The 14,770-nt window shown below is 38.1% G+C and overlaps 2 protein-coding genes across 2 annotated transcripts in view; both read left to right on the forward strand.

The window, feature by feature from the left end:
* The window catches only part of LOC150098392 (cAMP and cAMP-inhibited cGMP 3',5'-cyclic phosphodiesterase 10A-like), a 534,534-nt gene that overhangs the window by 247,095 nt on the left and 272,669 nt on the right, over positions 1-14,770 (forward strand). The window contains exon 10 of the mRNA XM_090405194.1: positions 4,550-4,659. Coding sequence (XP_090261320.1) covers positions 4,550-4,659 — 110 coding nt within the window. The remainder of the gene's footprint in view (positions 1-4,549; positions 4,660-14,770) is intronic.
* On the forward strand, positions 13,293-14,135 carry mRpL30 (mitochondrial ribosomal protein L30). The gene has a single exon (XM_090405466.1). The coding sequence runs from the start codon at positions 13,392-13,394 to the stop codon at positions 14,007-14,009; it is 618 nt and encodes a 205-aa protein (XP_090261592.1). The 5' UTR covers positions 13,293-13,391; the 3' UTR covers positions 14,010-14,135.

Below are 14,770 nucleotides of genomic sequence, written 5' to 3' on the forward strand. Positions count from 1 at the left end.
TGCACTGGATTGGAGACTGGCTATCTGATAGGTATCAACAAGTTGTGTATGGGGGGTGGGTGCATATCCAGGAAAAGGAAAGTCACTAGTGGGGTCTGTTTTAGGGCTATTACTATTTAACTTGTATATTAACGATATTGGGGAAGATTTGGATGGAGATATTCAGTTGTTTGAAGATGATGCAAAGTTGGAACGAACCATAAAGAGTAATGAAGATGTTGTGGCCTTGCAAGAAGACTTGAATAAATTGAGTGATTGGTCACGGAAATGGGGATGTCAGTTCAATGTTGCACAATGTAAGGTTTTAAAATTTGGAAAACAAGGATGAGATGCAGAATTTATGCTTGGTGAGAATATATTGTTGGAGGTAGAGGAAATATGAGATCTGGGGGTGATAGTGGATAAGGATCTAAAATTTAGAGGACACATCGCCAAAATTGTGAAGACAACACAAAGGCTTCTGGGAATGATGCAGAGGACACTGACATGTAGAAGTAGGGAGATTCTTGTTCCGTTGTATAAGGCTTTGATTACGCCACACATGGACTATTGTGCCCAGATTTGGTCACCAGGTTTTCAGAATAATGAAGAGATGTTGGAAAGGGTCCAAAGGAGACTGGCTAAGGTAGTTTGTGACCTCTGGAGTGTTGAGAATGAGGAAAGATTGAGAAGATGTAATTTACAGTGTCTGGTGGAGAGGGGAGATATGATAGAGACCTAAAAGTTGGTAAGGGGTTGTTATAAGATCAATGGTGGAGAAGTTCTACAGAGAATAGTGGGAGATCAGGGGAGAACCAGAGGTCATCCCTTGAAACTGTATAAAGAGGGTGTGAGTAGGGGAGTGAGAGGCAGGTTTTTTTTGTGCAGAGTTGTGAATGATTGGAATACCTTGCCTGAGAGTGTGGTGTCTGCAAGGAGTTTGAGTGTGTTTAAGACATGGTATGATGAGATGTGTGTCTGATAAAAGGACCTCCCAGATGAATCTTTGACTCCATGAGGTCTTGGGGTAATAATAATAATAATACTATCTGTTTGAATTTATCTACTAGCTTGTCATGTGGAAGACTATCAAAGGCCTTTGAAAAATTCAAGTATGCTATCGTATATATGCATCACTTTTATTGAGTGAATTTGTCACCTTGTTGTAATATATGTAAGCAGATTGCTAAAACAACCTCATACTACTATTATCAATATCCCCTTCTTTATCCTAGTCCTCACCAACTGCTTTAACACTTTAATAACTCCAGACTCACAGAGCCTAAAATTTGTATCCTCAGTCTTATCCCCCCCCCCTCACCTTCATAAATTGGAAAGATTTTCTCACCTTACATTGCTTTGGGACCCATCGTGTTGGAAGACTAATGGTAAACAGTTGTGGCAAAAGCACAATTTATTCCATAGAGCATTCCCTCAAGACATTTGGTGATATACTCTCATGTCCAATTGCTTTATTAATATCAAGTTTACTCAGTCTTCTAAATCATCATCAGTTTTCTTCCACCATACTCTCTACACTTTGACTTCTCATGATGTTGCCTTCACAAGGATGAAATACTATAGCAGACTGATATTTGAATACTTCAATTGTATCCTCCTCACTGGTTACCAATCTGCCAGTGTCATCAACTTGCATCATTCTTCCCTGGTCATTCTTTCTTCTACATTTTGTGTCCACGCAGTTAGCCTAGTGGCTTTGTGCTACGCAACCATATGCCTGGGGAAGGAGTGTCCTAGGTTCGAATACCGTCGATGACGTGAGGAGCTTAAGGATCTTCCTCAGCCATAGCCAAGTTAGCCGGTCTTGGGCATGGATAGAAGAGTTTTTCCCTGCAGTTTATCTGGGGTTTTTCATCCTGCAAGCAGGCAAACCAGCTGTGGACACACACATGGATTACAGTCAGGAATACTGACCCAGCTATAGGCCTGATTCGTCCGCTATGCCGGTTCCAGAGCCCGGATAAAATTTGGGGACTCTTAGATGGTGCCTTACATTCCCGTAAAAGGGAACTTATGCTGTATCATCATGCAGAAATTAATTAAATTATTTCTACATTTTGAAAAACCTCACAAGAATTTTTTTGGCTTGATTGGCTAATTCCTTCCTATATTGCACTTTTGCTGTCTTTACCAACTGATTCGCCTTCCTGGTCTGCCGTTGTACTTTTCATGCAACTGATTATTACCAACATTCATCTCGTGTTGTGTCCACACTGCCTTCTTCAGATGGGAGAATGAATTATACAGCCATGATGGGTTACATTTGAATGACTTTTGAATGAGTGTAATGGAGAAAGTGTTGCTGGATGAAAGCACAGTGTGGATGCGTGCAAGCGATCTCAAGAAAGAGATGAAGGGAAAAATCAGGAGAGTGGTACTGAAGAGACAGAAATGCTTGGCAGTGGAAACAGTAGTAATGTGAGAGATGAAGAGAGACCATGAATGCAAGAGGAACAGGGAAACGGGGGAGCTCGCGTGGATAGGGAGACATGATATAGGGAAAGTGAATGAAAGTGGAAGTGAATGTGTGTGTGAAGATGGAATATAATGCGATGTGGGTGGGGAAATTAAGACTGAGCAGATATGTGTGGTAAGTGGTGATAAAATGATTGGGCTGGTGTGGTGGGGAAATCACAACCAACAGATGTCTTGGATAGGACTGGCTGAACTGCTGTGTTTGTTTACAAGTGCCAGAAGTATGAAATAAGAGGGATGAAATTTCAGCGATTGAGTTTATTTGCCCCAAAATCATTGGAATAAGTGAAACATGGTTGAATGAAGATGATATTATAACAGGAATAGAAATGGAAGGATACAGTATTTTTTGCAAGGATAGAAAGGGCAAGAAGGGAGGAGTAGAGCTGTTGATGATAACATGGGAATTAGGTCCATATAAGGTAGACATGAAAGAAGGAAATAGTGGTAATGGTTATGAGGCAGTGTGGTTTAATGTGGAGGTTGAGAGGAAGACATATTTAGTTGAATGATGTTATAGACCTGGGAATGTAGAGGGTGGTGATGAAGAAAAATGTATAAACAACTTGGATTAGAACAAAGGAATTATTAATTATCATGGGTGATTTTAATTATGGCAGTATAGATTAAAATGAAGAGATAGCACTTGGAATATAAGGAAAATGAATTTCTCAAGTTCTTGAGAGATAACTATCTCAGGCAGCACGTAAAGGAGGGCATGTAAGGATCAAGAGTTCTAGATCTAATCATTTCATCAGAGGAAGTGATCGTGAGAGGGGATTTCACTTTCCTCTAGTTGGTGAAAGTGACCATGAAGTAATCACCTGTGTTGCAGCTAGTTATGCAGACGTTCGTGAGGAAAGGATATGTGGAATTATAAGGCTGGTGATTATGACAGCTTAGGAGACACCTTGGCGCTATAACATGGAACGAGAAGTTGAGCAGTAAGGAAATAAATACTGCATGGGAACTGAGTAAGAAATACATAACAGCATCAATGGCGACTCCGTAGCACAATTGGAAGAATGATGGTATGTTGCGTCCTTCGATTAGAAAATATCTAAGTTCGATTCTCTTCATGACAGGAGGAATCTTTATATGGACTTTTTCAATTGAAGGTGAGTTAGCTGATCTCATATGGAGTAGCAGGGTTTTTTCTACCAGAAACTCGGGTTTTTCATCCCACATTCAGATGAATCACCCTTCAGAACACATGCAATTTATAGACAAAAAATACTAGCTGTGGTGGTGGTGATGGTGGCAGGCAGTAGATGGTGTTGATGTAGATGATTGGTAGTAGAGGTTCTGTGTAGTGGTGGTGATGGAAAGTTGTACAGTGGGTTTCCTCCCATGATGAGGGAGGTATCACGAATAGTAATAATATTAATAAATGTATTCTGAAGGCCAAAAAGCTGAATAAGGTAGGTGTAAAATGGATGAATGTGGAGCTTAAGCATGAAATCTGGAAAAAGAAAGTACTGTGGAGGAAGATGAATAATGTTAATAATCAGTCACATGAAGAGTGTAAAGAAGAAGCCAGGAGAGTGACTCGTTTTAGTAAGGAAAACAAAAGTAAGAGAGTATCATAAGGGTGTTTCATCCTGATCAGGGTGGAATCATGAAACACTTAAGTGTAAAGGACATAGAAGAGGATAGGTTAATTGTGAGTGAGCAAGAGGTATTTGAAGAAATAAATAACCTTAATGTCAATAAGGTGATAGGATTTGATGACATATCACCACACATCTTAAGAGAATGTTTCAGGGAATTGGCAGTAACATTGGAATGCCTGTTTAATAAAAGTCTTACAACAGGACAGGTTCCAAGGGAGTGGAAGGATGGTAAAATTGTTCCACTGCATAAAGGTGATGATAAAAATGTTAATAATAATAATAATAATTTCATGTTTAATCTCTTCATTCATCCATTTTACTCCTATCCTTAGTGTGAATATACTCTTTTCTGAAATTAGGTATTTTAGAAATTATAATTTATTTTTAAAAACTAACTTAGGAGAGAGAAAATATGGCACATTTGAAGTATATCAAGATATTTAACCCTTTTCTATTTACAGCTGTTATTGAACTTAGAAGGAATATTGGTACTAAACATTTTACTGATAGTGACAAAACTACAGCTTCTTTTATTTGTTCTTGTGTTGCTTCCTGCTTTTATTTGTATAATGTAAGTAAAATTTTTAACGAGTCTTCAAATTTAAAAAATCGTTTATTGCTATTCTTTATTCTTTTTCAAAATTCACAAGAGAGTATCATAAAGTGAATGTGTCTGTGTGTACTTCATGAGCAGTGCTTCCCAAACTTCTGGATGTCAAGGCTCCCTTTGGAAAATTAAAATATTTCACCCCCCCTTTGAATAAAAATCGGAATATAGACATATATTATTATAATATTTATTGTATTTATATTCAATACAAAACATACACAGCGAATATTGCAAAAATTAAATACAAATACTACATTTTTAGCATCTTACATTCGCGCTTGACATGGCACATTATCTCATATTTTTATATAGATAGATATATTGCTATTGTACATTTGCAGTACAAGCATATGAAACGTAAAACGATTAGTAATAAAGAAAGAATTAAAAACATAAAAGAAGTTTAATAACAATTTAATGTGATGGATGTGTTTCAATCCTACACCAATAACAGGTGAAATATTTGAAACTGCAATTCTTAGATTTCTGCTTTGAAATGAAACTTATATGAATAAGCATATATTTACTAATATTCATTAAGCGCTGAAATATGCAGGAAGCAAAATTTTGAACCCACACCAATGTGTGATTTTTTCCTTAAAATATAAAAAATAAAAAAAAAGAAATAATGAACAATAAAAATTAAATATGTTTCTTTTAAGATAAAAAAAAATCTACTTAGTCTTAAAAGATTTTAAATTTGTTTTCATTATTTCATGGCCTTCCTCAACAAAACCTATGGCTCCCAAGGGGGCCAAGGCCCACAGTTTGGGAGGCGCTGCTGTAGAGGATATAGAAATGAGTTGCTAAAATGCTCTTGGAACTATGAAGTACACTATATAAGATTAACAGTAATAAAATTAAAATTGTATGATTACTGCCTTAATCAAATTTGTCAAATTTAATGCCTTCATCACAAAGGCTTTATCAAAGTGGACAGTTTGCATACAGGCATCACAAAGAACAGAATGATCAAACAAAGATTGTGAGAAATTAAATTAAGTGCTGTCTAAGAGATTACAATAAAGGATCTTCGTGTTTTTGGTTGAACGTAAGATCATAGTCGTAACAAAGTAAAAAAAATAAAAAATAAAGAAATTGGAGAGGAAAAGAAAGATCAATTACCACATTAATTCTCCAGCCAGGATAGTATCTCCACTCTCATACATTACAGGCCTAACAGGGTTTTCCTGCCATGACATGAATTTTTTTGAATGTCTAGATGATTTTTATCATTTGGTGTCAGACCACTATTTTCATATCAAGGTATAAGGTGGCTTGAACAAGTCCTAGATCTCTTCAACAGGATTTTCAGATTATCTCAATTATCGGTTTCATGGCATTTTGGTAACTTATTGCACTAAACTAAATAAATAATAAATAAACATATTTGGTCGTTTGAAAATTACACATATAAACTTATTGTTTTAATACTGACCATATTGTAATGCGTACAAACATCTTACATTCTTTGCCTACCTGTTTCGCTAGCAAACTGTCTAGTTTTTCAAGGCGTTGATGGAAAAGCATAAAAAAACTAGTAAATGCAAATTGAAAGGAATATAAAAACGTTGTAAACAATCTAGTAGCTAAGGTTAAACATTTGCGTGACAGAGACTGAGAGGACTTATTGTTCTTATTCATTATCACGCATGCATGTTTGTTGTAAATGCATAATGTGATTACTGGCTAGCTGTAATTCAGATGGATTTAGAGAGAGGATCAGGTTTTTCCACAAACTGTTCAGAATAGTACCCTGATTTCTGTTGATGATTCCACCGGTTATTAACACATTTGTGGCTTCCTTGAATAAACGATGTCTGTAGTCATCATCCAAATATGGTATGGAGCTGTTTTGCCACTATCGTGTGGTTAGACGTACAGAAATGATGTGCTAAGCCTGAAGAAATACTTCTGTTGTGGTTTACATCACCAACATGGTCTTTTTGTCTGATCTCTAAAGTTTGTCCGATGTAGGCAAGACCACAGGAACAAGGAATGTAATATACTCCCGGACATTTGTAGAATGGCACCTTATCTTTTGGGGATCCTAAAACCTGTCTGATGCTGGTGGTTGGTTTGAAGACCACTCTGATGTTGTAGGCTCTTAGTATTCTGGCTATTTGATAAGAAATTGACCTGATTAAAGGGATCACTACAGTAGAAATGTGCTCGGAGCTTGATTCTTCTTGTCTGGGGTTGTCACTGTATAGATATTTTTTGATGATGTTTGGAGGATATCCATTTTGTGATAATGTGTTGACTATCAGTGAGAGTTCAGTCTGTGTATCCTCCTCTTCTGATATAAACTTTCGGGCTCTATTTTTCAACATGTGGATAATGCTCAGTTTGTGTGTCCTGCGATGGTTTGAAGTATAATGAAGATATCTTCCAGTGTCTGTAGGCTTTCTGTAAATAGATAATTTGACACTATTTGATTGTCTCTTTATCAAGATGACTAAAAAATGCAGTTGACTGTTGTTTTCCACTTCCAGAGTGAATTTTATCCTGTTATGTATTGAGTTGATTTTATTCACAAACGATTTTAGGGTTTCTAAGCTGTCTTGCCATATAATGAAAATATCATCTACATATCTCCACTATATATATGGCCTAGAGGAGATTGTGGAGAGAATTTCTTTTTCAAGTTTTTCCATGGAAAGGTCTGTACAAGATGGTGATAGCAGGCTTCCCATTGCTAGGCCTTCTAATTGTTGATATATAGTGTTGTTAATCTTGAAGAAATTAGACTGAAGGCAGTGTCTAAACATTTGTGTGATGTCTAGAGGAAAGAGGTCTTGAATGATTTTTATTACCTCTTCTACTGGTACATTGGTGAAAAGGGATACAACATCTAGACTGGTTAGCATGTCTTTTGGTGCAATTTAATGGCTGGAAGTTTATTTACAAAGTGCTGACTATTCTTGATATAGGATTTTGTTGATCTTATTTTATTATTTAATAAGCTTACAAGATGCTTGGCCAAAAGGTAAGTTGGTGATGACCTTCTATCAATGATTGGACGAAGAGGTATATCCTTTTTATGTATTTTAGGTGTCCCATATAGTCTGGAAGTGATGGGATGTGAGGATTTTAGTGTTCTCTTCACTTCTTCTTGCCACATGTTACAATTTCTGATTAGTTGGTTTGTTTCATTATGATTTTTTATCGTGGGGTCTCTGTCTAGGACCTTATAGGTAGAGTTGTCTCATAGTAATATGTTTAACTTATCATGATAGTCTTTAGAGTTAAGGATAACTTCAAGTTTTTCTTCAAGTTGAGGATTGACTTTCTATCATAAGGAGACGTGTTGAGAATAGGTTGTTTTGCTTTGGCTAGGATTATGGTACTTTTGAATCTAATAGTGTTGGCTATGTTTTGCGGTACTGGACATAGGCCTTTTTCAATTCCACACATGAAAAAATCCATTTTAGGAATGTGTTTGGGCGTAATTGCAAAGTTAAAACCTTTTTTGAGTTTTGACATTCTCTTATTAAGTCCATGATTTCTTTTGGGAGACGGTTTTGTTTGTGGGTAATCGTGGATACTGTGGCTGCTGTTATGGCTTTATTGATTTGATTGGTGAGGTTCTTTATTACCGTGTCTATTTCTTCCTTGGCTTTTATATGGGGAACCGGACCAATGTGTTCTGGTAGCACTTTCCCAAGTTTCTCCCAGACAGTGGAGGTCTGGGGGGGGGGAGGTGCTGATCTTTGTTCCCTAAGTGAAGTAGGATTGGGTTATGGTCTGATGATAATTCGTTCAGTGCTTGAATTCTGTGCTGGTATTTGATGTTGTGTAGGATGGCGATGTCTAGGATGTCGGCTGTGCCAGTTGGGTTGTGGTGGGTTGGTTCAGTGGGTCCTGTTATGACAGCATTGTTTAATCCTGTGTAGCTGAAGAGGATACGGCCATTTTTAGTTGTGGTTCTGCTGTTCCAGGAGGGATGTTTGGAGTTTAAATCCCCAGCGATGATGATGGATTCATTTGTGCCTAGTACAGCATCCAAGTCAGAAAATAGCAGGGGAGTTGTAGGCGGCATAGATTTTAAGTCTTCCAGTTGAGTTTGTGTGGACTTCGACACCAGTGAGTTCTAGGTTGGGGAGGGGGGGGTGAGTATTCCATTGTGCCTGATGCAGTTCCTGATAAACATGGCTGTACCACCACCTCTGTAGTCCAGTCAGTCATTTCTATATAGTGTGTAGCCTCTCAGTTTTGGATTGTCTGCAGGTCTTAGATGAGTTTCATTAATTAGGATGATGTCAGGGTTGTATCTGTGAGAGAATTATTGACGCTCCAGTGTCTTGTTTTTTAGGCCATTGGCGTTCCAAGCAGCGATCTGTAGTGAGTCTGGGAGTAATCTAGTTTTATTCATTAACAAGCATTGATAATATGGTTTGAGTTTCTTTTAGAAATCTTTTTGTGGAGTTTGGTGAAGGGTTTGACTTACTGAAGTCTTGAAGCATGTTTGCCAATGAGGCTGTGATGACTGTTGTCATGTTTGAAAGAATTTGGTCCTGCTGGATATCTTTGGATGAGCGGGCTACTTCGGCGTATGTTCTGCTTCGACGGTGGCGAAGCAGAACACACGGTAGTGACTGCAGCCTCTGTAGTTTGTTGGGTGGGGGCCCCCGCAATTCGCGCATTTGGCTGGTGAGGCCCTGGGTTTTGAGCAGGTTGCTGTGGGGTAGTTTTGCCCACATTTGAGGCATTTGTAGTCTGCTCTGCAGAGTTTCTGTGCATGTCTGTACTTCTAACATCTGTAGCACTGGCCCAACGAGACTCTTTTCTTTAGTGGTTCTGTTGTGATTTTCAAACCACAGATCGTTGTCATGTTGTATATGTTCTTGTGTGTTTTGGGTATCTCAATGAGTACTAGGGGCATTGGACTGTTGTCAGCCCGTAGCATTCTGCTAACCTTCACAGGTGGGAGATCATGGAGGCAGAGGTCTTCAGTAATTTCATCTGTGCAGATGTTTTCTGTTACTCCTCTGAGTACAACTTTTAGGTTTTTCTCCGACTTCAGTGAGTAGGTATGATATTTAATATTTGATTCATCCATGATTTTTGTGAGGAGTCTGTAGTTGCCTACTGTGGCAGGCTGGATTTTAACTCCGTCGTCTACTTTTTTTGCCTATGAATAGTTAATTTGATGGTTTTGCATAATAGGCCTAAGGGCCATCCAACATTCTTTTTCCCGTAGAACAATTGGAGGAACTTTTTCGTTGTTGGGTGTGGGGAGGTCAGTGTTGGGGTAATCTTCTTCCATCCCCTCGTTTATCTGAGTATACGCTGTTTTACGTTTTTTCCGAGAATGGGTTTCTGTATCATGTTTTGGAGTGGGAGTAGAGATTATCAGGTTCGTCTTCCCTTCTTCCATTGGTGTTGAGTTGTCCCCTTCTGTGGAGTCGTCTGTCGCTGAATATAGGTTTAGAAACCCTGGCCACTCTACCTCAAATTTCTTCAACAGTTTTTTGAGGAGGTCGAGCGCCAGCTTCTTATCCAACGATTGGATAAAGTCATCGGGACTTAAATTATGTTTAAAATATTCAAATATATGCTTACCTGAGCTGGATCTCAAGGACTTCCGTATATCGTATAAACACAAAATACATCACACTAAAGGACTATCGTGAGACCGCGATCAACATCCAAAACACACTCGAATGACAATGAACAGCGCGACTTGAAAATATAGACTTTACGGCGAATTCTCATGAGAAATGAAGTCTTTACATGTTCCCACGGTAGCTCTAAGACCAGATATCACCACTGAATAACATCTAACTTACGGTATGAATGTACATCCTATAAAATCTTAACCGAACTCTTCTAGACCAATCACGAAAAAACTATATCCTCTTTAGAAAACATAAGCGCCGCCCGAACTTCTATATACTGTGGTGATTGATCTGGATTCCGGTGGAGGTGATTGCGAGGCGATCGATTGATTGGAGGCCGTCGATTGATTAGATTATGTTTTGTGAACTTCAGGCAGCAGTTCAATCGGAGTTTACTACTATATCGGAGTTTACTACTGTACCGTAGGTTCGTGCTCGATAAACAGAGCAGGTAAGACTTTTAGTTCTATTTCGTTTTCCTAAGCCTAGCCATGGACAAGTCCTTCGACGATCTCAATTTTCAGGAACTTTTCACACTATTCAGGGAATTAGGCAACTTGCTACATAAAAAATGGCCAGATAAAATCGGAGCACACCAGATCCTTGAAGCGGAGACAGAGGATATCCATCCCTCTAAACTTCCTCACCCTTCACATGACAACACCTGCGAGCCAGCAATAACAACTGAAGACATCTCTCTTTCAAACTCCAGTGGCTTTCAGGAAGTTAAACGGAAGAAGAGAAAGAAAAAATCCCCTGCAACAGATCCTGAAATAATACCTCAGACGTCGGAAACTACAGCTCCAATGGATACATCAGCGCTAGCTGATGAAAGAACAGGGACATTGACACAGCCCAAAGAGAGGATTCCGCCAGTAATCTTGAGAGCTAAAGAAAACTGGTCGTCAATTGCAGAGACGATGAAGAACAATAACATCAAGTTCTCATCAGCTAAAAACACCGATGATGGAGTCCGCATACAGCCCGAAGGAGAAACGGACTACCGCCAGCTCACCAGACTTATGGATGAACAGAAAGTCCCATATCACACCTACCAACTAAAAAGCGAAAAAAACCTTAAGGTAGTCATCAGAGGTCTGGCAGAAACCATAACAACTGATGAAATAGCTACTGACCTCAGATCACAAGGTCTTGAACCAATTAAGATCTCGCGCATGTACCGCGCAGACAAGCGCCCCATGCCTCTGGTCTTAGTAGAAATCAGTAAAGACCACAGAGCAATCTACGACCTTACTATAGTCTGCAACTTAGTCATCAAGACCGAACCACTCAGAAGAAAGGCATCCGCCGGTCAATGCCACCGCTGCCAAAAATTTGGGCATGCACAAAAGTTATGTAAAGCAGATTACAAGTGTGTAAAGTGTGGTGACAACCATCCCTCGCACACTTGCACAAAATCATCGTCTACACCTGCTAAATGTGCGAATTGTGGCGGCCCCCATACAGCAAATTTTAAAGGCTGCTCAATTCACCCATCTAACCTACGGAAGACAAGAGCGGCGTTGGCTCCGCCCACTGAGATTCAAGACACGAAACCTTCGCCGGAAGTCACAGTGCGGAGTGTTCCCGCCGATAAAACATACGCTTCTGCGGTTTCTCCGCGGATTTTACCCGTAGCCTCGACAGCTTACAGTGAAAATTCTACACAGATTCTTGCTGCCTCACTAGGGGAGATGCTAATAGCCTTTAGCAAGATGAACCCCAGCCAAGCCGACACTAAGAAATTCCTCAGGAATACTCAAGTCATCTTCTCCATGATCACCCAATGACATGCTCTCCTGCATCTCGATGCTGATATCCCAGATATTTCCACATTGCTTCGTAACACTACCGCTACTTTTTCACCTAAGCAGCTTTTCATTCCAAGCAACTCATTCAGGAGTTTTCTAAGCGCCCGAAAGCTGCACTACCTTTCGGCTCAGGCGCTTCCGCATTGCCCTAATCAGGGTGAGCCGAGTGCTCGCTAACCTTTAAAATAAGTCTTTTTCATACCGATGACGGGATCAGAATCCACGGGATTGACATCCATCAAGCCACAGAAGTTAACAGTTAACTATATACTGTGCGATCCCAGAAGCAAGAGCCGTCGCTGGAAGATTGCCAAGAGGAGTCAATTCACGTTGGAAGGGAGAAAAAATGAGGTGATGTACGAATTCGTCACCAACACGCGAAATGATATGCTTTATACGAAAAAATTTTCAACTGTTGTACAAGTATAACATTTACCACTTTAAAAAATAGAATTTTCATAAAACAAAAGTTAATTTTTAGACTATAAAAATAAATCCCACGATACGCATTGATTATCCTGTTATCGGAATGGATTCACCTTATGCCATGCGCAAAATTTCGAGGGGTTTCGCATTTGTGATTGCACAATACTCGCCTTTTATTAGTCCACTTTGATAAGGTTTCACTGGCCCGACAGCTGTTAATATCCACTTAACCTATATAATTTTGCACCCAGAACTGAAGCCTTTTGGCTCTTTATTTTAGTAAATACGTTTACCACGACCGAGAGTTCGCTTACGAAAACATTTTTCGTAAGCGAACTTTTCTCTGTTAGAAATTTCTCTAACATTTGAAGTTCCTTAGTACTGAACGAAAGTTTTTGCTCTCTTTGGGTTTCTGCTTGGTCTCTGAGGAGAACCAACCATTTCGAAACAGTTCTCAGGCCAGTGTGGATTAATAAAAGGCAAATATACAAACGCTTGGGATGCGCCTATGTTTTCTATTAGTCCGCGCTAAGGCAATTCGTGAATGCTGGGAGTGTATCCATCTCAACTTACCTTACGAAACCTTCATAGTTTCTACATTCGGCTTTAATATCCACTTATAATTTTGCATCGCAGAACTGAAGTCTTGGCCCTTTATTTTAGTAAACGCTCATATTTTTATTTTATTTTATTTTTTGTTTTTCGTATTAACTTCACTGGTATGTAGGTGGCGTTTCTGTTGCGAGTGTAATTGTGTGATGGTAGCTGCAATATTCTCTTTTATATCCTTCAGTAGTACTCGTTACGATCTTTGAAGTTGGGAATAATTTAAACAATGAATCGAGTGTTTAATTTTTTGTTACCAAGCTTATTAAAATCGTACATACCCAACTATTATATTGTACGGAATGTCGCCTATAAAACCGGTACTAGATTAGAAGATATTTTTAAATTTTATAAAAAGCCAAGGAGACGAATAAATTATTCTCGCAGAAAAGAAATTTTTGATGAAGTCGAGCAATTACGGCGCATCAGAGAGGAAGATTCTCACACTCCAGCGAAGCTTCATTTGGTGTATCGTATTAAAAAATTAACTGGCAGGCCTTATTGGGAAAAAATGATTATGCAAGAATTTGGTATTGATGGGAAAACAATTACGTATGCTATCCTGAAAAACATTCCATCTATAAATGAAAAACTGGACAAAGTAAAGCATCTGGTTCGTATAAAGCCAATTACTTTCCCCAACGGGCTTCCAGAAAACGGAGACCTCAGCGGTACATATTTAAAGGAAAATGGCGAATTTATTGTATCACCTAAGCTCAAAATTGAACGAGAAAGACTAATAGGTGATGCAGAACTTCGTCGTTTACAGCTTGAACCCAGCACCATATCTAAAGTTTGTCATGATAAGTGGTGGGGTGATTTTAGAGGTTTCAATAAGGGAATATAATATTTATTCTGCTTTTATTGTGCACAAGAACGTAATATAGTGAAAGTAATAGTGTATATGGTGAGCGAATAAATGTGTATTGTGAATATCTTGAAGACAAATAAAAAAGTTTTTTTGTAATATTTATTTGAAAGAATTTTTATCTTTTAATATAAGAAGCATGAAAAGCAAAGTATTCAATTAATGTTTTTTTTTACCCATATTTTACCTTTATTTATTTACTTAATTATAATGATAATTTTTTATTTATTATTAATTTATTTCAAACTGAGAACATTTGTCCTCACCACAGGTTATACATGTACAGTGATTACTGAGAGGAATTTGTTTACTCAGAATACAAAAAAAAAAAAAAAAAAAAAAAAAAAAAAAAAAAAGCACAGTTATCAGTAAACAATCATTGCAATTTGTGTAAGTTTATCCTTAGAATTACATTTTGATAAATCTGGAGTTTGGAGGAATAATTAAATTCTCAAAAATATCCCAAAAGATAAATATGAAATGAGCGTTGATCTGATAAATCAGCTGTTAACTATAATAGATATTAATAGTTATTATTCCAGACCCTCCATTGAATCTTGAGACTTATTGTAGAAGGTCTGCTTTAGACTACATGCTTTTTTTTTTTTTTTTTTTTTTAATCATTCCTTAAACTCATTTACTGTGTGCTGCTAGTTTTAAGTATACTTGCACCATAGACTGTATGAATGCATAGGCATGACAAAGCTTATTATTAATTTAACCATATATTTTGATTCAAA

Source organism: Typopeltis vanoorti, chromosome 15, assembly GCF_054136105.1.
Source record: "Typopeltis vanoorti isolate ZY-2024b chromosome 15, IOZ_Tvanoo_1.0, whole genome shotgun sequence".
Classification (NCBI taxonomy): Eukaryota; Metazoa; Arthropoda; class Arachnida; order Uropygi; family Thelyphonidae; genus Typopeltis; species Typopeltis vanoorti.